Source organism: Rattus rattus, chromosome 17 (assembly GCF_011064425.1).
Source record: "Rattus rattus isolate New Zealand chromosome 17, Rrattus_CSIRO_v1, whole genome shotgun sequence".
In the NCBI taxonomy this organism is placed as follows: domain Eukaryota; kingdom Metazoa; phylum Chordata; class Mammalia; order Rodentia; family Muridae; genus Rattus; species Rattus rattus.
Window position 1 is genome coordinate 32,447,801 of NC_046170.1, and position 22,325 is coordinate 32,470,125.

The 22,325-nt window shown below is 40.6% G+C and overlaps 1 protein-coding gene across 2 annotated transcripts in view; it reads left to right on the forward strand.

Annotated features, from left to right (window-relative positions):
* Cntnap4 (contactin associated protein family member 4) overlaps positions 1 to 22,325 on the forward strand; it is a 665,755-nt gene that overhangs the window by 534,763 nt on the left and 108,667 nt on the right. For both annotated transcript variants that reach the window (XM_032888111.1, XM_032888110.1), the window contains exons 5-8: positions 12,788 to 12,991; positions 13,511 to 13,695; positions 14,435 to 14,578; positions 17,578 to 17,839. In XM_032888111.1, coding sequence (XP_032744002.1) covers positions 12,788 to 12,991; positions 13,511 to 13,695; positions 14,435 to 14,578; positions 17,578 to 17,839 — 795 coding nt within the window. The remainder of the gene's footprint in view (positions 1 to 12,787; positions 12,992 to 13,510; positions 13,696 to 14,434; positions 14,579 to 17,577; positions 17,840 to 22,325) is intronic.

A 22,325-nucleotide genomic window follows, 5' to 3' on the forward strand; every position in this document is an offset into this window, starting at 1 on the left:
TATATCTTATCAATTAAGATAAGCAGTGTAATGTTGAAATACATTGTACTCATTAAATGCAACCTAATGTAGCTTGTGAAATGCTGTAGCATTTAAAAGTGAGAAACAAAGAAGTTGATAACAGTACATTTTGAAATTAAGATGTATTTTCACATAGGAATCTTGGAGGAGATCCCAGACAGAAAAATGTGATTCTATTCAGTCAAATGCAGGAAAGAGGGTTCATGGGTCATGGAATAATTGATTTTATTCCATGAAAAAGCGATTCTATTCAGTGAAATAAAGGAAAGAATGTTGATGGGTCATGTGATAATTAGCTTTAATTCTCAACTTGATATAACCTGGAACCAGTTGGGAAGAGAGTTTCAGTGAAGAGGTTGTCTATATCGGGTTGGTAGACATGTCTGAGGGGAGATTTCAATTATGTCAGTTTATGTAGGAGGTGCCAGCCCCTTGTGGGAGGCATCATTCCTTAGGCTAGAGGATCAGTTTGCAATTGTCAGTGATGACTCAGACTAAAATGATGATTATAGGTTAGAGGGTTAAATATGTAGGTAGAAACAGAATTTGAGACTTTTGATGCCATCTGTACAAGGCAACTTGTGTACCATACTGTAGCATTCATCAATGGGGAGAGAGAGAGAGAGAGAGAGAGAGAGAGAGAGAGAGAGAGAGAGAGAGAATATCAAGAGTTCCCTGAGGATACTGAAGCATCAAAACTTAGTCACTGTGTCATTGCATTTGGAAAACTGAGAAGGTGGTATCATGTACTGGGACAGGGCATTGGAGAACAAATAGGCTGTTGAAGAGAACAGAGGGATAATTAATCCTGTTGCTAACTCATTGAATTCGAGTGCCTATGAAATATGGAGCCAACTCCAAGCCTCTAGGTTGACAATATAGAACCCAAACATTCATAAATTCATTCCTTAGTAAATCATAAAATGTTCTTCTGTGTCACTGCTAATAAAATAATGAAGTATTAAATTTTAATAACTGTGCATCTGAAAAATGGAAATGCTTCTCTACAACTTGAGCAGGCCATCCATGTACTTATTTACTTTTATAATTAATATATTTTGTCACATTTAGTGTAGCCATACATATATGTGCATGCATGTGCATGTGTATGTGTGTGTGTGTGTGTGTGCGCGCGCGCGCACTCACACGCACGCCCATGTGCATGCAGAATGGTGCACGTGTGGAGGTCAGAGACAAACTCTCAGGACCCAGTTCTCTCTTTCCTTCCACATAGGTCCTAAGGTTCAAACTTAGGTTGTCAAGCTTGGCAGCAAGCACCTTTATCCAGTGAGTCCTATTTTTCACACTTTTAAAACCACCTTCTCCACATTGTGTCTAGTACATGTGCCTACTAAAGTTATAGACTCGTGCTGTCCTGTGATCATTTCATGGAAAATGGCTACTGTGAGACCCACATGCACTTTTATTGCCCTCTGCCCCAACAAGTTAGAGCAACAACTGATTATGAAGAGATGCCCGGTGTGTGGAAAATCCGTATTAGAGAGCCTGGTCTATTTTAATGTCAGCGAACCTGAAGTTGTCTCCTGAGTAATGAGTGAAGCAGAAGCTAAATTTTATGGCATCAAAGGGAAAGTATAAATTTTAGATAATGTTGGCCCCTGCAGTTGTGAGCACATTTATAGATCCAGGGAAGAGATGGATGGAAGGAAGAAGTGATAGAAGACAGGAAGAAAAAAGAGAGTTAAGCCTTTTTGATGATTAGATGAGGGGATACTATGTGTTCCAAAGGCAAATGCAGGGGTGCAAGTAAAATCAGGGGTGAGAAAATTGCTGGGTGCATGTATTTAGCATGCCCTAAGGGGTGGAGTTTAGACCGCAGAAGGTCATGTTCATAATTCTGAGTGTTTTGCTTCATCATTTGTTCTTAGTCTGCACTTAAAAATCCTTGTCTATAATCTTGAGTAAGGATCCTGATTTTGTAGCCCATGGTCTTTTTTTATTGCTTGTCTACAGAATAAGAATATCCAACTATTTAGCCAGACTGAAACTAATTTCTGTTGCTGCGACATGCCATAATTTCATGATATTTCTAGCCCGAGGGGTTTTGCATGAGGCCTATAGCAATTGCTCCATACTCTGCCTTCTTTCTCCCACCCAGATAATTACCTTTCCCCAGCGAGTAATAGGTGTTCTCAACTTCCCTGATCTGCCACTTTCAGACCTCGGGATGTCACAAAGCAGTCTTTCTTCTCCACAGTGTGTACTCATTGTCCCGCTGCACAACAGGTTCCTCTTTCTGTCATCAATCTTCCCGGTAGACAGATGAGTGAACGGAGGCATTTTGATGATGCTTTCCACATCATCTAAGCAGCATGTCCAACCTCTAACAGTGAGGAACGAGGCCTAGGGAGAACCGCATGAGAAGACTTGATGAGAAGAAATGTAGAAAAGCACTGAGCTATGGTATCTAATGGCTTAAATATTGACTACGTGAGAGGAAATTATGGGGTTTATTCATTGAAGAGAACATAAGTCAATCATTACGAAGCTCATGCTAACTTAAAAAAATAGAAATGCACATTTAATAATGCCCTGAACCCTGAAAGCTGGAATTACACACTGTGAGCTAGCTTCTGTTATTCTAATAGACATGAAGCCGTCAACCTAAGACAGGGAAAGGGTTGCTTTGGTTCATTGGGAGTTTGGTTCACAACTTATTGGCTTGTTGATTTGGGGCCTGGGGTAAAGCTGTACTTTGCTGCAACAGCATGTAGTCAAGCTGCTCATCTCATAGTTGGGGTGTGAATAAAAGAGAGAAAAGGAAGAGGGTTCACAGTGTCTTTTGAAGCATGTGAAAAACTGGCTGTTAGACTGTATTACTTAATGTTTCCACCTGTATTAGGAGCAAGCCTTGACTACGAAGACCTTCAGAGGACACTTAAAATCCAGAGTATAACAGTGTCATCACTAGATTACAGCTTACCAAGGGCGAAAATAATACTCGTCTTAGTCACTGTTTTATTGCTGTGAAGAGACACCATGACCATGGCAACTCTTATAAAAAGTATTTATGTAATTGTGGGCTTGCTTACAGTCCCACAGGTTTAGCCAATTAACATCATGGCAGGGGCATGGCAAGAGCACAACAGCTCTAATGGCACTGGAACAGTAGCCGAGAACTGCATCCTGATCCTCAAGCAGAGAAAGCACTGGGCCAAGTGTAGGCTTTCGAAACCTCAAAGCCCACCTTCTGTGATGCACTTACTCCAGCAAGGCCACACCTTCTAATCCTTCTCAAAAGATGCCACTCCCTGGATTAAATTTTCAAATGTATGGGTCAATGGGGGATAATTTTACTCAAACTACTATAATACTCAAAGAAAGAAAAGGTAGTAATTTTTCTGCTTTAAGGATTCTCTCTCTTCGATCATGTGCCTAGCTGGGACAGAAAATTAAAAGCCGTTCATTTATGAAAAAAGAAAGTTGTAATTGAATTGAACCCATACGTATTGAGCAAGTGTCTCATGATAACTGCTGAAAGTTTGACCAGGTAACTTAGACACAGCTCCTTGTCTAACTGTTCCTCCATAAGACACTGCTGAAGGATCCTATTTTGTGTCAGAAAAGGAAGCCAGCATCTAGTGGGCCTAAATTCTCTCATTCTTTGTGAAGCTTCTATATGGTCCTAATATTTTTCCTTGGCAAGTAATATTCTATCAATGCTGCCACGCAACTAGCATTACAATACTAGAAGAAAGAAGAAAATGATGAAAATCTTCAGAAGTGTATGCAAAGAATTCAGAAGTAATTGAGCAGGCTCCTACCATCCCACAACAGAAACATTTGGCATCAGGGGAGGAGGTATCTACAGGACTTTAAAACATATCAAGTATATGTAAAGGAAGGGTTTCATGACAGTGTTTATTTTTAAGGTTTATCTTTAGTTTTGAAAATTATATGTGCATGCATTTCAATGTGCATGTGAGTACAGTGTCCATGGAAGCCAGAAGAGGAAGTTGGACCCTTTGGAGCTGGAGTTACAGGTGGTTGCTAGGTGTTAGGTGTGGATGTGGGGACCAAATTTGGAACTTCAGCAAGAGGGCCATAACTTTTAACTATCAAGACATTTCTATAGCTCATACTTTTAATAATAGAAATACTATCTCTCTCTCTCATATATATATATATACAGATATATATATATATATATATATAGTTTAATGGTGACTCTGTGTGTGTGTGTGTGTGTCTGTCTGTGTGTCTGTGTGCACGCATATGCATGTACATATTGGAGGATAATTTGTGAGAGATAATTCCCTCATTCTACCATGTGGGTCCCATGGACTGAAATCAGGTCATTGGGTCATCAGGTCATCAGGTTTGGCAGGAAGCCCTTTACCTCCTATCTCACTGGTCCCATGATAATAATTTTTAACAGCCCTATTAGTCACATATGAGAGACATTAAGGTACCAATTTCTTATTTTGAAATGTAATAAAAGGAAACCTATGTTTCTTTTGTAATCTTCAGAATATTCTGTAATATGGAGTTATCAAATATAACATGGGATGTTTCATTTTTCCTTTTAACTAGAAATTAATATTAAAAAATATGATAGTATTAAAAACATGCCCATTTGGCAACCTTGGATAAACGAATGGATTACAGTAATTACAAATGTTTGAAGAAAGGATGAATGACTTCCTTTTTGGTATGTTGAGTCAGAAGAGCATTTATTGGGTTAACATAGTGCCCATAACAAGTAAACATACTAGATAGATTTTTTTTTATAAACTGCCTCAGAGCTCTGAAATTCATTTAAAAGCAGGTAGAAACTTGAAAGCATTGGATTCCATACAGCCAAGAAGCACATTCCAGGAGATTCATAATCAACTGGCAATTTTCTAAGGACAAGTGGAACGTTTATCAGTCATTGCAGACTTGGGAGACAGAGGCCAGAGTTCCAGGTTTCCAGAGAGGCCAGAAATTGAGAAGGGAACATCCAAATAAAGGTTATCAATGGAGAGCTCAAGCTCCCCCCACCCCCAGTCCTTGGTTGATTTTTGAACACCGTGTACCTAGGATGTCATACCCAGGAGACAGCGGGACATGCAGAGGATACAGTTTTAAAGACTTAGCATCCATGTGGTATTTGGAAGGCCACTCTTGCAGCTCATGCTCTTCCAGGTAGAGGAACAGTTGAACACATTGAGCTTTGAACTGGAAGACCATAGTGACACTGACTGGAAAGCCCTGGCCATACTTGAGGATCAATGGTTAACTCCTAAGAATAAGAAAAAAACCCAAATACAGAAACTCACAGGCAGGTCATCCTATGGTCAGGGTGACCTGCTTAGAACAGTACTTCCTGTTGGATATTTTAATTTCCTTCCTCTATGTCAACCCTGCAGTCTTCTCTGTCTCCCAAGGGGACTCATTCACTATCTTTCATTTCCTTGCCTGACCTCCATTCACATATGTGTTTAGCTTAGATATCATATCAGCAGAGATGTACCTCGCTGCCAATGTAATTTAAATGTATCTACTCCAATCCTTTCTGTAACTCCGCTTTCATATATTAATAATTTTGAAAGTACTTCTGCGCTTGGTAAGTAGATTAGTGTTTTTCCCTTTAGATTGGGGGACTGTTGAGGACAGGATGTGATCACTGTTCATATGGTGGCTTCCATGGTGACACGAGGCATAATCTACGTGTAATAATAACAATTGACAAATAGATGGATGAAAAGTATTTTTATATAGTTTCTAGAGAGGTGGCTCTCTAGAGGTGGCTCTGTCCAGCTCCTTCAGAAGGTCCAACTTCCCTTTCCTGCATCCATAATCAGGAACCACACAGTCACCTGTAACTCCAGTTCCAGGCATCTGGCACCCTCTCTCGCCGTAGAGGACACTGCACACATGTGCATAAACGTAACACAGACATATACACAAATTCAAAAATGAATCTTTAAAGATATTTTCATGTAAAGGAAATAGTGAGATCATTCATGAAAGCAAATTCGTTACATGCAGAATGTAACAGAGACACCACCGAGATGAATGAATGATTGTAGCTGTTCTTATCAAAATGGTATGACTGCATCCAGGTTGGGATGCTGTGGTACTTCCGTTTGATCTCCGGAGAACTTGGTAATATGAAGCATGACATTTGATCTCTTCACCTTTCATGTTAGGGACAAAAGTATTTAGGTGACTTTGGCAACATCCTAGAAGTTACCAATAAAACCAGAGACTGAAATACAACTTGGATCTTCCCACAAGCCACGAAAATGGCCTCGCCAGAGCAAATGCTCCCAGTTTCGTCCACCCAGAAAGTCAGTGTCGTTGGATATTTAAGCACGGACGTCATGCTCAGCACCTCACCCTCTCACTGACTTTACCTCCATTTATTTAAAGCCATGGCAGAGGAGTCGTCGTGTTTTGTGGTTCTGTGTGAGGGATGCTGCCATCCCTCCTTCCGTTTTATGGTATTCATTTGAGTTGTTTTAGAAGTAGGAGTCCCTTAAATCATCCTTGGCTCCTTTGTGCTTCTATGCAAAAATAGTATAACCCATTTCCTGTTGATTTCTTGAGTGCTTGGTCTCCAACCCGATTCAGTAATGCGGGTCTCAAGTGCCTATCCATCACCCTGCTGCTTGAATATCTCGCTATGTAATAGTTGAACGGTGACTCCATTTGATTTATACTCCTTAGTTTAGTAATTCATGGGTAATAATTCTCACATAAAGAAACAGTATGATCGCTGTTAAAAGCTGACTTCACTTTTAACCAAAAAGCACTTGGCCTCTAGCCCCTTAATCTAGCTCATAGAAGGTCTGTATTAATTTTATTCTTTGATCTTTAAAGATAAAACTCTTTTAGTGGTGGGTGTGTATGTGCATCTGTGGGGTGTGTGTGTGTGTGTGCGTGTGTGTGTGTGTGTGTGTCTGAGTATATTCACAACTGGTTACCGATGCCCTTGGAGGCCAAAGGTGGGTGTCAGATGCTCCTGGATTTGTAGTCATGAGAAGCCTGATATGGTGTCAGTGATTCAAAACAGGGTCTTCTGCAACAAGTTTTAACTGCTAAGCCATCTTTCCATCCCCTAAAGATAAAATTCTTATTTGATTTATATTTTTGGAGGGCAATTCTACCCTAAATGAACAGAAGACTTAATTATCTTTTTCAAGAAGAATCCTTTCTTGACCTTTAAATAAAATTAATTTTCTCTTATTGAAGGAATGATTTTCCAGTTCACGCATTTTCTATTCCACTCTTTCTCTTTTAAGTTTTTAGTCATCTGTCCTCATCAATAATGCTATGATTCATAGCATAACTCGCAGAATCAATTTATCCTGAAGTATCTTTCAGGGAAAAAAATCTTTCCTACCTCTGCAGCTTTCTTCAAGAACCAATCGTAGTATAAATAAATAAAATGTATTCATTTTCCCCAGTACGATTCAGTAGGCCATGAGGTTATTTGATTTCAGAAAATAGGCCTCTGTATCCTACCTGTTCTTCTGGTCAGATCTTCTTGATGCCATCACCCACGTCAGCCTCATGAGGGGAACCTGGTTTCTTGGGTCTCAAGTTAGGAGTCCACAGCTTCTGATTCAGTGGCAACTTGGAAGAGCTCAAGGTGTTGAGTGTTTATGGAGTACCCAAGAAAGAAATTATCCAGTTTGCTTATTTAAAAAATAATTAAAAACTACTTAGTGTGTTTCTCTCTGTGTGTGTACTGTGACACCCTCACGGACAGAGGTCAATTGGCAGGAGTCAGTTCTTTCCAAGTCGGTCCTGGAGATTAAATGTGGGTCATTGGCATTTGCAGAATCTCTATCTACTGAGCCATCTTGTTGGTCCAGTTTGTTTTATTATGACTGGGCCAAAGAGCTCCATTTAAAGTCACCCTCAGATTTTAGTGGTTGTTGCTGTTGTTAGTAATCCACTTGGGGTCGGGGAGAAAATTGCTTTCAAAAGTGACAGTCCTTTAAGATTAGAACGCTCACACTTTCGCAGCGGGACTGGATGTAGGGGTTAGTCAGGGAGAGTCAGCCCTAGGAGAATAGCTCAGAATGATAAGAGTCTTTGCACGGGAAGTGTGCAGGCAGAGAGAGTGTCTGCTGCTCAAGCAGGTGAGGCGTCTCTGCAGCTCAGCTGACACCCTCTGCAGAGGATATTGTAGGTCGGCTGTCTCGCGCATCTTAGACAGCGCTGGGGACGTCGCCCTGATGCAGAAGCAAAGCTCTGAACAAAAGCATGCGTAATTGCCTCTCAGGCATGTGTGTCTTCTCACAGATGGTGAGGTTTTTTTTTTTTTTTTTTTTTGAAACATATAAAGGAGTGTGCACTGTTTTCACGCAATGCTTCATCTGCCTCTGTGCTCGCAGAGAGCTCTCCATAAATATGTGCTGAGGGAAGGCAGGTTGAGTGCCCACACAGCCCCCGTGAAAGACGTTTGTGTATTTTTCTATTGGAGAGCTTTCCAGTCCATGGAAGATTACACTTGTGCATCATATAAATGCAGCGGACCATATATGGAGTCACAGGGAGAACTGGTCTGGGTCTACAGTCCTTCTGAGTCTCCTCTTTCCTCAATTCTTGCTTTAAATTAAGCAGATTTGAGATGGCAGTATTCACCGAGGAGGATTCAGGTCACCAACAACTGCTGGGGCGAGTCAGCTTGAGCAGGAGCTGACAGGGAAAGAGACACAGAACCCACAGCAGGCTCAAATCACTCTCTCTGCATAACCTGGCAATGATACTGATAGCTGAAGAGCATCCCTGTGTGTGTGTGTATGTGTGCCTTGCATGTATGTGTGTGTGTGTGTGTGTGTGTGTGCTCATGCAGGTATGTGCCTTGCATGTATATGTGTGTGTATGCTTGTGTGTGCATGTGCATATCTGTCCGTGTGCATATGCATGTGTCTGTTTGCATGTGGTCTGTGTGTATGTGCATGTATGCACATGTATATGTGCCTGTGCATGTATGTGTATATGCATGTGTGTGTGTGTGTGTGTGTGTGTGTGTGTGTGTGTGTGTGTGTGAATATGTGAGTGTATGTGCTCTTCAGAAATTCATTATGTTTTAAAGAATCAGAAATCCAGCCAGGTATTTAATTATTTTGAGCAGCTCTTTTCCTGCTCAATATCCTAATAATAAATAATAGGTTAGCGTTAGCAGCCATGAGTGCTCATTGATTACTTGTTACTATGTGGGTAAACACTCATACAACAAACCTGTGGAGAATATGCTGTTAACTCTCATTTCATGCATGAAGAAGCAAGACAAAGAGGTTAAGTAATTTGCCATGAGACAGAAAACAGCCACTCCCACTATTATTGTGTGAATGTGAGATGTGCCCCACCAAGCACATGTCCCAGTGCTGCTGGCAGTAGCTATGCAGTGCTTGGCAATTTCAGGGGGTGTGGCCTGGCTGGCCAAAGTCTGCCACAAGGTCCGGGCCTCTGAAGGTTCTACATGGGGCCGTGTTTCGCCTGCTCTCTCTGCTTCCTGACCTCCTACAGTGTGAGGAGTTCTGCTTCAAACTTCCGTGTTACAGATATCTCCCTCCCTGCCATGCTAGAGACCTCCGAAACCAAGAGCCAAAATAAATCTCTCCCCTCATATTTTATATATGTATTTTTATCACAGGAACACGAATCTTAGTCTCTAAAACCTGAATGTGAAGACATTGTGGTACCTTGCCCAGCAAAGACGCGTTGAATATAGAATTCCTGGGTACTACCCGGGCTTTTTTCAGGATACCCTTTGAAATCACAGAAGGTTCTTTTATGAGAGGGAGCAGATACATTAGAGAAGAAGGTTCCAGATGTCCCTATCCTTTGTATGTCTTCATTAGGGTTTCTGTTGCAATAAAACAGTGACTAAAAGCAACTTGGAGAGGATTGGGTTGACTCCATATATACTTCCACATTGCCATCCTCAGTAAGGAGTGAGGGCAGGAACCTAAGGCACGAACTGGAGACAGAACTCGAAGCACGACCATCAAGGAGCCTTGCTTCTGGCTTGTTCTCTGTGGCTTGCTATGGCTGTTTGCTTATGTGCCTCAGGACCACCTGCTGTGGGGTATATAAGAACACAGACTAAGTAAGACTCAGGGTGCTGGGCCCTCCCCACATCAATCACCAATTAAGAAAATACCCCATAGGGTGGCCTACAGTCAGTCAGACGGAGGAATTTTTGTACCTGTGGTTTTCTCTGCCCAGAAGAGTCTAACCTGTATCAAGTTGACAAAAACAAACAGAAAAAAAAACAAAGAAGCAAAGAAACCCTGAAAACCTAACCAGGATGCTTTATTTATCATTATAAGTGCTTTATGTTGATAGTTCAAAACTATAATTCACTGTCAGATGTTTCCATAAATAACTTTGTAAATGTAATAATAAAAAGGTGAATGGTTGCCAATGAGTGTAATATTTCATTAATATGAAAATGTCAGGGATCATACTGAATTCCATCTTTATATTACATATGTGCTATTTGATTGCCCTCTGCCCTTCTTATCCTTCTGAAAAGCATGGCTTATATGCATGTGAAATGTGTGAGGGGATTGTCACCAAGATGATCATTTCCCTATTTCTACACAATTTTCCCCTCGGAGGCGCCTTGGTTGAAGGGACTCCACCTTCTCCTACAGAGCATTAAATTATTTCTTGTCATAACAGCGTCTCAACAATCTTTGATTTTGATTTTGTGACAGTAAATGTAAATGTATTTGGGAGAATATCTAGTCTTTTTGAAATTAAATGCCAGAGGATTAATCTAGAGCATGAGGAGAAGAAGATAAGCGGTTTGAAACTTTAGAGAGAGGTCAGTTTACTTATGAGACTTGAATTTATAGGTCTGACACCTGAGCAAGCTCTTTCTCAGCACCGTAGCCAGTTGGCCCTTTCTTCTCCACCAGCTACATTCTGTAATGGTTTGATCTTCTCTGGATCTAAGCTCCAAATACTGACAAACTGACATTCAACACTTTCTACCCATCCTATAGCACGCAGTACCTCAGATACGGTAGACTGAGTATGTTTATAGTACATGACTTCATTGATGTGCATAGCCATACACTTGTTAGGTCGAAAGTAGGTAAAGGTCAGAGAGAATGGCAAGTGGTTTCAGTTGAGGGATAAAACATTGCCCTGTTGCTTTAGGCACCAGTTGTCCAAGAGTTCATTATTTTTTTAATTCCTTATTTTGCTGATGGAAGTATTCCAGGCCCCAAAGCTTGAGGTGCCATGGAAGATGGATACAACCATTGTAATGTAATAATAACAATGGTGAAAGAGAGAGAGAGAAAAGAAATAGTAGGGTAGAGTAACATGGATGGTTTTTATGGGGGGAAAATCTCTTGGTAGCTAATTCCAAAAATAGTCTTTATCTAAAAGAAAACCATTGCTCTCTTAGTTGCCTCTAAGCAATACATTAAGTCAGAGATAACCGCATTGCTCCAAATGTGTCAGCATTTAAAGTCTATCTGGCTGAAATTTTTCTTAATTTATTGCCATCTAGTAATGGTGGAAAACATCATTTCTGCTTGACAAAGAGTTACGTTTTAGCCACGCACATTCATTCAACTATATAACAAGGAATGATTGTTCAGCTCACATTATTCTTTCTAAGGAATGTGATGTTTATTCATGTGTGCTTGGTGAATGAATTCCTTATAAGCATATTAACAAGATGTAAGAAAACAATCAGACCCCTGAGTCTTTAGCTTCACAGAGTAAAATTATAGGGGGTTGTTGGGGGGTGATTAACAGTTTCTAGGGTACAGTGGTTAGTCTGAATCAAATCCATATTTGGGCATAGAAGCAACTATAATAATTTCATCAATGAAATATGGTGAATAAGTTATATCATGTTGTTGACAGATAGAAGTCAGCTGGCACATTGGAAAAAATATGAGCCTTATTTGATTGGCTTTTTCTTCCTTTATTATATAAATGTACTCTCAAGGGTAATTGTCTTAAAATACCTTTGACAGGTGAAACAGAAAATATAGCAAGGATTCCTGAACATTATAGGCTTCATTTGTGTCTTTTTGGGGTGCAACTGATTTTGACAGATGTACTATTATGTTACTGGTATAACATGACATCTTTTAAGAGATGAACTGAGCACAAGGGAACTTGACGATGAGTAGGTAAGACACTGTCAGAAAGCTGAAAAAAACAGGTTGATGTCAAAGTATGACATAAATGCAGTAGACTAAACCTTACAATACCGTTAGGCTACTCTCTTTCTAACGATGCCTTTAAGAAGTCAGAAAATAGCCTTGTCCTTAAATACTGTCATTTGGTCATGGAAAGAATATATTAAGACAATTTAATATGTGCTTGACATGGTATTATATATAAATTCATATATGCATGTATGGATGCTGGCTTTGATAGATACGGCACATGTCTGGAAGAATTTTGAGATATTCGAACCAATTGTTTTTTGGAGCTTCCTCTGCCTCCAAAATTAATCTCAACAGTCCAAGTCTATTGATGATTTTTAAAATATGTATTATAAACATATTCATTGTAATCATTTTCTGATTTTTTTCTTTTGTAGAGTAACACTCGCCTTTAGTAACATAAGCAAATTTGAGGCATGCATGTAAAGAGTATTTCTAAATCACGAATTTCGTGTGTAGTTAAAAAGGCTCAATTGAATCAGTTTGGGGTTTGGATGTTATATTTGTTGATCTGATATCACACACACTACAATAGTCGCCATGTTTTCAGTGTAAACCGTATTTATCTGTACCATGATGACCTTCACTTTCTTTGTCCCTAGGGTCGGTCGTGATTGATCTTGACGGAAAAAGTTCCCTCCTCTACAGATTTGATCAAAACTCCTTGAGTCCGATAAGAGATATCATTTCTTTGAAATTTAAAACCATGGAGAGTGATGGAATCCTACTGCACAGGGCAGGGCCTGGTGGAGATCACATCACATTGGAGTTAAGAAGAGGGAAGCTCTTCTTGCTCATCCATTCAGGTAAAACCACTTGGTGAGGCTCTCGGAAGGTCTGATCATTGCTCTTCACTTCCGTAATGTGACTTTTTCACAGCTCACTTCTTCTAATATTTAAAGTACCTTATTCTCCCATTGAAGGACTTGCCTGTACGCCCAGTGCTCATAGGGTCGATGTTTGCACACTGCATGCACAAACACCACTTTGACTGCTTTCCCCATAACTCTGATGGAGCTCCACCGTTATTTCCTAGCGTCATAAAGAATGGGATGGGTCATTGAAAAATATTACAGCAGTAAAAATAATGAGCTTGTAGCAAAGATAAAATTTACATAGAAAATGAGCTTGCAGTGGGTAATAATAATAGGAAGAATTAACAGTGGGGGAAATTACAGCAAGGTTGAGAGATCATTATAACCAAGTTGCAGGTAAATCCACACTTGTGTTCAGGACGGTGCACACAGGGGAAGGTTGCAAATTCCTGTCAGTGATACTGATCTCCTAACTGGATCACGGGGCTGTTATTTATTTATTCTTTCTAGGTGAAGCTAGACTGACCTCTAGTCCCACGCCGATCAACCTCACCCTGGGCAGCCTGCTCGACGATCAGCATTGGCATTCTGTGCTCATCCAGCGACTGGGGAAACAGGTCAACTTTACAGTGGATGAGCACAGGCGTCACTTCCGTGCCCAAGGAGAATTCAATTACCTGGATCTTGATTATGAGGTGTGGTGGTTACATTTCAATTAATACAGATTTGATGATGTATGTGTAGTTTAATTTCCTAGCCAAAAAAAAAAAGATATGCTATAAAAATATACCTTTGGAATAAATCCCCAGGCTGATGAGGCATTCCCGTGGAGGCCAAACTCACTTTCACACTGAACTTGAGGCTTGTCGTTTATGATATATGTATATGTGTCATTGTAGCACATGACCATCTGCTCACCTGACATGTACGGTCACAGTACCTCATGCATAGATCATGTTTTCAATGATGAGCGCTCGTTGCCCTATGCAAATCTAGAATGCATGTTCTACCCCTGAGAAATGCAGATGCATGGCAGAATATAATAGAAAACAGATTAATTCGTTAACATCCGATCTAAATATGCAAATAGCAATGTGTGCTAGGAACATATACAAAATAAAGTATCATAATTAGCTACATTATTAAATAGTCCAAGTTCTACTGTGAATAGAGAAGTGTATTTTTCTTCATTAAGCAATAAATATCAAAACCAGGTGTGATTAGCGACTTGGAAGAATAATTAAACTGTCACACAAATGAAGACTGAATGCACATAAATTTGTTTTTAAAAGTCAGTATCTTAATTTTTTTCTATGTGTGGTGTTGCAAAGTTACCTACATGGTGATTATTGCTATAATTGCTAATCATAATTATTTAAACAGGTTATCATAAAATCACTAAACAATATTATTGATGCCATTTTTCTTTCTAAGATCAGCTTTGGAGGGATCTCAGCACCTGCAAAATCAGTGTCCTTGCCATACAAATATTTTCGTGGATGTTTAGAGAACCTCTTCTATAATGGGGTAGATGTCATTGGGTTGGCCAAGCAACACAGCCCTCAGATCATCACCATGGTAAGAACCTCCAAATGAAGCAATGAGTAAGATGTGTCTTTGCCAAATAAAACTACTCCCTCAAGAGTCTCATTTAATGTGTTTTATACTTGGTTCTTATTTAAAACTTCTCTTTGGTTAGCAGTAAGCATATAGGGGCTTAATTCTATTTGGTGGAGTTATAATCCACAAAGCACAAGTATTTTTCACATACTTATTTCTATTAATTAATTTGTGTTTTGAGACAGGGTTTCTCTGTGTAGCCCTGGCTCTCCTGGAACTCACTCTGTAGAACAGGATGTCCTCAAAATCACAGAGATCCACCTGCCTCTGCCTCCCAAGTGCTGGCATTAAAGCTGTGTACCACCACCACCTGACCACTTATTTATATGAAGTAAATGTTTTCCTGGGGAGAAACAAAACACACACACACACACACACACACACACACACACACACACACACACCCCACATGCTCCCCTACCTCTTCACCCCAGAAGAAAGGGAATTCAATGACAGACCAAAGTAATTTTTGCACCAAAGTTTAACTTGGTTAACCAGTAAGTTTCTAATGGGGTCATGAATAGGGTATGGGTAGTACCAGATTACTCACACAAGCGAGGGTGACCCAAAAGCAGCTGCATCACAGTAAAGGCCACCCCAACACAGGTGACAACACACCCCAACAAGACTCACAAGGCTGTAACTCTAGAGCTCTCTCCTCAGGTCGAATGATCAGACTTCTCCCTGGCAGTTGTTCATGACATCTATAATGCCAGGGGCGAGCCTTCCAGAAGTTTCTAAGCATCTGCTTACCAAGACATGTGGTGTTTCATTTACTTCTTGAATCTCGTGAGCCAGCCCCTCTCTCCTAGATGGAATGTTTTAATTTGGAGAAAACTGCCCTACACAAATTAAAAAAAATAGTATGAGAAACATTTTAAAATTTTATTGTGATGTGATTTTAATTTTGTTATGGCTGTTTCAGTTTTGTGGAGATATTATTACTCTCACTAGATTGTCTATTATTTATTTATTTATTTATTTATTTATTTATTTATTTATTTATTTATTGTTTCTTTAAGAAGTTATTGCCCGACTGGCTCCTTGGACGAGCACAGAGCCTCGAGAATTAGGTAGCTTCCTGGTGTATTAACAAGACACAAGAAACATTTGCATTTATCATGGCCGTTCATCACAAATAAAGGACTTACAGGCTGGTCCAACACTGGAGCTGCCAAGCTGTCTAATTAGCAGTGTAGCCTGGGCTCCATTATAGCCCAAGTCTCTGGAAATATGGCGGCATTTAGTTCTGCTGGTCATGGCTCAGTCAGGGAAGCAATAGCAGAGTGTATTACAATTAGGACGTAACAGAGGAACCAGGAAGTGAAGATTTGGCAGGAGAAGGTCAGTCACTGACGCTGCAGCGTGAATGCACCAAGTAGACTTGTCAGAGTATCGGTGACTCACGTAGTCAGCTTTCTGAGGGTTCTACAGGAGCCGTTGCCCCTGGTACCTTCTGTCCCTAATAAATCCATGAGACACATCGGGGATGGACGACAAGCTTGGCTTGTTGCTGCTCAGCTGTCATGAAAAATGGGTGGTACGGAGTGGGAGAGGACAGGAAGTGGGACAAACCCTATGTGTGTGTTTGGGGGTGTGTGCGCATGCATGGTTTGTGGTTTGTTTGTTGTGCATATGTGTGGATGTATGCAAGTGGAGGCTGGAGACTGCTACTGGAAATCATCCCCAGTCACGATTCCACCTTATTCATTGAGACTGTATCTGCCGATCAAACTCAGAGCTTGCCTGTGTGCTGCTAGCCAGCTGGCTCTGGGGATCTCCCTGTCTCTGAGCCTTCTGAGGTGGGAATTTCTGGTGGCCCCCTTACCCATCTAGCATTTAGGTGGGATTCTGAGATCCAAAATGGCATCCCTCAAGTTTGTACAGCAAGGCTTTTGACCAGTGGACATCTACCAAGTCCCAGGCCTGCTTTTTGGCATGGGTCCTGGAAGATGGCATTTTGGTCCTTCTGCTGCCATACAGGCAGTACGTGTCATTGCAGGTTTGGGCCACCCTCTATTATATATGATTCCCAACACCTCTGGGGCAAAATGTCTGTTGTTCTATTGTCAAATATCATTCAATGATATTTTTGAAGAAACTTTTAGCTAGAAGCAAAGATTGAAATTCTGGGAAACACGGTTTCCAACTTCACTATTTTGATAAAAAAAAACCGCAGATTTAAATAGATTTTCATTAATTTCTTTCATTGCTTAAAATTCAAAATATGCAAATTGAATCTCATGTTGTGCAGAAAATCCCAAAGGCATCACAAGAATATTTATTATAGAAGAGGTTTCATTTCGAATTCTCTGTGAATTCATGTGCCTTGTGTGTTTCTAACACACAGTAAGATTTTAATTTTATTGCTTTTCTTAATGGAAATTTAGACAGGTATGTGTAGTTTGTCCTAAATAATGTTTGTCCACAGCACTTGTGCCAAGACTGCCCCCCCCTTCCAATTGCTCTTGGGCAAGAGGATGTGCTGTGTGTAAGGCAGGAGGGGTAGGTCAAACTGAAGCTGATAATAGGTTCCATCTCCACAGGGTTTAATAGTCTTAAAAGCCCCTTCGCTCTATAAGTTTACATGTCAGCAGTTAGCATTTGTGCTCTCAAGCTTTGAACTGTTCACACACATACAATGTAATGGCTGGGTGAGATGAAAGTTCAATGTTTATTCTTCTCAATAAAGTTGATTTCATTGACTTTGCAAGTCCATACTGAGGTTGAAAAACGACGAGAAGGTCTGGGAACACGCTGCAAGTCCTTTTAAGATAAACGGTAAAAATTCGGGCCTTCATGGTAAGAGCCAATGTTCACAAGGACCTTCCTGGCAACAGCCAATTGTTTTCAGGTTAGAAAGATATGAGATTGCTAACTAGACTTTGTGAGTATTTGCACTCCATTCTGTGTGAGGGGTAACAAGCTGAGTGCCTTGTCTTGTCCTTTATCCTCAGGGGAACACCTCATTTTCTTGTTCACAACCACAGTCTATGCCTCTGACTTTTCTGAGCACCAGGAGTTACTTGGTCCTCCCAGCATCTTCCAAAGAGGAAGCCATCTCAGTCAGTTTTCAATTCCGAACCTGGAATAAGGCAGGACTTCTACTCTTCAGTGAACTCCGGCTGATGTCAGGCAGCCTTCTCCTCTCGCTCAGCGACGGGAGACTTAAACTGAATCTCCACCAGCCAGGGAAGTCACCCAGTGACATCACAGCAGGTAATAAATGTCTTCCTGCAGGCAAGGCATATGGATTTGAAAGATTTCATTATCTCTCCGTCCCTTCTCCATAAATTTTATGCATAGGCAAAAAAAATTAATATTTGTTTAATAAATGGATACTTGAGTTAATAAGATTATCAGTACCTTTCCTTAGAGAAACTTGATTCCAATTTTCTTCCAAATGTGATTCCAGTATTCAAAGTTCTTATTAGCATAGTTGATAATGACGAGAGAGTGGAAATTTCCATCCATGACCCTTCTGCCAACTCAGACGACGCATCAGCCTAGCAGGAGAAAATGTGCTTTGGGGGAAGCAGCGAATGGCCCCGAAAACAGGCCAATAAGTTAACTGGATGTCTTTCAGTGAAAAATTAGACTGCTAAACAGCTATTTTCTGACTTGGTGTGGAGCACGACAGAGGCCACACTGGCACCTATATCTATCTATGTCATTTTATACTAATATGCAAATGTATCTTGCAATGGTTGGGTATGTTTTTAAAGAGGCAATAGTTTGTTTGAAAGTTGCTTTTTGGGCATTGACGATCCTGTATTGTTTACAATATGGTATCCGTTTGTCAATTAGAGGTAACATAAGTCAGGTGACTTTATATGTGTCTTGAAAATTAATGTTCAATCTAGGTCACAGCTGCGGGTGAGGGATATTTTTGTCTCTTCATTAAAATTATATAGCTTGCAACAAGGAATCTCCATCATATTTTTTTCATATCTAGTACAGCATCCACTCCTGGCAGCTAGAGGTCACATTGGGGTAAATTGCTACATTAATTTAATAAATGATCTTTAGCAACAATTTATAGATGCTGTTGTGCTACTCCTCTGTATTACCTATGACCAACTTTTATAGAATATGATTGGAGGAGGGAAAAAATGAGAAAAGTTAAAATCGAGCTTGAAGCTGATAGGAAGAACAAATATACAAACCAGTGCTACCGTGCTACTTAGCGAGGTTTCTCTTGCTGTGATAGAGCACCATGACTATAGGGAATTAAGAGTGGAAAAGGTTTACTTCACTCACAGTGTCACACTCTGTCACCAGAGGAACTCAGGGTCAGAACTTGGAGGCAGGAGGAGTGCTGCTTAGTGGCTTTCTCTCCATGCCTTGCTCAGTCTGCTTTCTGCGACCACCCAGGGCCACTAGCCAAGAGGGGGCACCGCCCACAGTGGGCTGGGCCTTCCCACATCAATCATCAATCAAGAAAATGTACCATAGACTCATCCACAGGCCAATCTGGTAAGGGCAGTTTTCAATTGAGTTTCCCTCTTCCAAAACAGCTCTGGCTTGTGTCACGTTGATGTGAGCCAGCCAGCCCATGGACCTAACGTTTGTATGTTTTTATTGTCATTTGTTCCTGTATCACTGACGTTTAAGTCAGGGTCCTAGAAAGTCAGCATTAATTATAATTTTTTAGAGGTACTGTGCTGTGACTTTCTATGTAATGTTCAGTGTGGTGGGTTTGTAGTCTGCCCAAAAAAAGACATAAATTAATCATTGTCGTGGGAATAATTAAGAGACTCCCAAAAACCAGAGTCTAAAAATGTAAGCTTGTCATTAGTGTGTGGTGTATTGTGATGAATTTGACGTCCTCTGAAGTGGTTATGGCCGTAGCCTAATTTTCAACATCCTGAAGAAAGTGCTTCAGTACGGCGTTACTGTAGTGAGCTGCGTGAAGCTAACTCGCTCCCAGCCTTTACAGGAATATATAGTTAATAAATTACTAGGTAGAGCACGGTAAAGAATACCCTGAGTGATTTTAAAAATCTCTAAATGAGTGTTTGAGTACAGACACGGCGTAATCCATTATGTCATCACGTGACTTTATATGAGTATTTTCATAGCTTATAATACGGAATCTGACTAGGCGTGTCAGCGTAGCAAAATATATTGCTCTGAAAATAGCAAATGCTGGCCTGGTAACTCTCTCCACTCTCGTTTTTCCCAGTTTCTTTCAAAATTATATATTTCATAATTATGGAAGTTTAAGCCATCCTTCTATAATGAGAAGATTGAATATCATACAATGCCAATCCAACAGTCATACATGGCTTTATTTAAAGTCAGTGTAATTCAGCAATTGATTTGATGTCAAACATTATCAAGTGAATCCCAAGTGGGTTTATTATATATATTAATTTTTGTGAACTTCAATAAAGCAAATCGATTTTTTTTATTTAAAATTACTTAAATGGCAGTTGAGCGCCTGGTCAGTTTCTCTTCTCATAGGAAATGATCTTTCACTCGGGCACCTTAGGGTGTTATATTATACTAAATCTCTTCATTATCTAAGGATATCTTAAATATTCATAGTGATTACCCATAGAAAATGCTAATTTTAAGGGTTTAACAATTTCAAAATATTTTTTTTATCTTTTATAGTTAAAAAAACCCAAATTATATGGAGAAAGGACTGACTTATGCAAATATTTGAATTATCAGGCTAAGTTTGTAATGGGATGTGCCGTTGACAAATTGTCATTTGGAATTTGAAAATATTATGTGAACCTAAGCCATCCTTGAAATATTAATGATAGTATATTAGCCTAAATCGTGAAGCGTTTTAGCAGTGCTTTGAAATCCCTCGTGACACAAGATATTTTCAGCCCTTGTCATTGTTAGAGATGTCAAATCAAAGCTGATCCAGATGACATCAAGGGACTAATGAAACAAAGACGTTCCATTTCCTTATTGAACATGAAACCCTTTGTTGTCAAGTTGGAGGCTCCGACAATGGTTTTACTGTTTTGCCTAATGGGGAAAACCAGTCCCGTGAGCAGGCTTTTTGGCCCTGTAGCAGAATGTGCCTGTCGTAAGCCTGCCTGTGTTATCTGAGGTGCGTCTGCTGTTTTGATAGACATCCGCAATCCTTGTGTTCCTGGCCGTGGTACAGGTGTCTTGCCCAGAAAAAGGCATTTTTACAGTTCTGTTTCATCCCTTTTCCTTGTTAACCTCTTCCTCCCTTCCTACTCTAAACCTGTCACCTTTAAACTTCTGCCCTCCACTGACGTGATCGTCACCAACGACCCCCATATTTTCACCTTGACAGGAGCTATCTAGCGATCTGGGTTCTTAATTCTGGCTAGCGACAATGGTTAAGTGTAGGATTCCTGGCGATTTCAGAGCACCGAGGTGTATTTGGGAGTAGGGACCACTCTTCAGAGGTTCCTTGACGGATGGCATACATGTAATTGCCTTCTGCACCTTTGCAAAGGATCTACTCTAAGTGACAGGCTCAGTTCTTTTCTTTATCCATCTTCTCTTCCAGATGCCTGTTACAGTCTCAGCAGAGGCCAAGGGCAGCTAAGCTGTCAGACCGTTTCTATGGCAATTTACGATAGGCCTGGGGATCACCCAGAAGAAAGCAGATAAAAACTCCTTCCTGCTGTAATTTCTGGGGTGATGTGGTATGAGCCAAAGACAAGGGTTGAAGGGTTTAGTTGAGGAAGAGAAGGTTCTAGAACAGTCCTGTTCTCTCCGTCATCTGCAATTGCAAACACCTCCGTCTATTATTCAGTTCTTGCTTTTGCAGTTGACAGTGTTTTCCCCTCCCTAAATCACCCAAACATTTGGAATTTGAGCACACCAAGTCTGTGGCTTGTCGCAAGACTAGGGACATACCTGGGGACTCACATGAACAGCTTGACGCAAAAGTCTGAAGATGTCTAGAAGCCAAATGCTGACTGATGATCAAATGGTCTTAGGAAATAAGGGTAACTCTGATATTTTTCTAATCTTAATCTAGAGAATGGGGGTGGGGGTGGTGGAATAAAACTGAAGGAATTGACAAAAGGGAAATTAGTCGTTCCTGTAGACATCGTAGTGTGCGTTGCTGGGACCTACCTGGTGGAAGCAATGTTAAGCAGGGAAGGATGTGTTTTAGCTCATGGCTTTGGAGAGTTTCAGTCCATCTTGCTGGGAAATGTGCATTGAACTGGTCTACCTCATTATGATAGCAAGGTGTGGTAGAGGAGCCTGCTCCCATCACATTTGGTCAGGAAGCAGAAAGTCCAGAACTAGGGGGTGGTCTGTAGCCTTTAAAACTCACTCCTGGTGACCTGCTTTCTTTAGCTAGGCTCTACCTCTTGAAAGTTTCAACGTTGCATCACCTGGAGACCAAGCTTTCAGACCAGGAACCTGCAGTGGGACATTAAGCATCCATACAGCAACAGTAGCCATTCACATTCTTCAGAGGAGGGAGAGGTTTGGTATTCCCGTGGTTTACCCATTAATCTGGTTTCTTTAATTTGATCTGTGAACATCCAAGATTTTGTAATAGTGGTGTTTTTGTTTGTCTGTTTGTCTTTTCGATGTTTTGAGAAAGGGTCTTACAAGCTGGCCTGAAACGTACTCTATAGACGGGGTTGGGCTTGAACTTATAATCCTTTCCTTGTTTCTTCCTTCCAAATGCTGTGATTACAGGCACGTACCACCAAAGGCAGCCTAGACCTTGTCTTGGTTTCTTCTC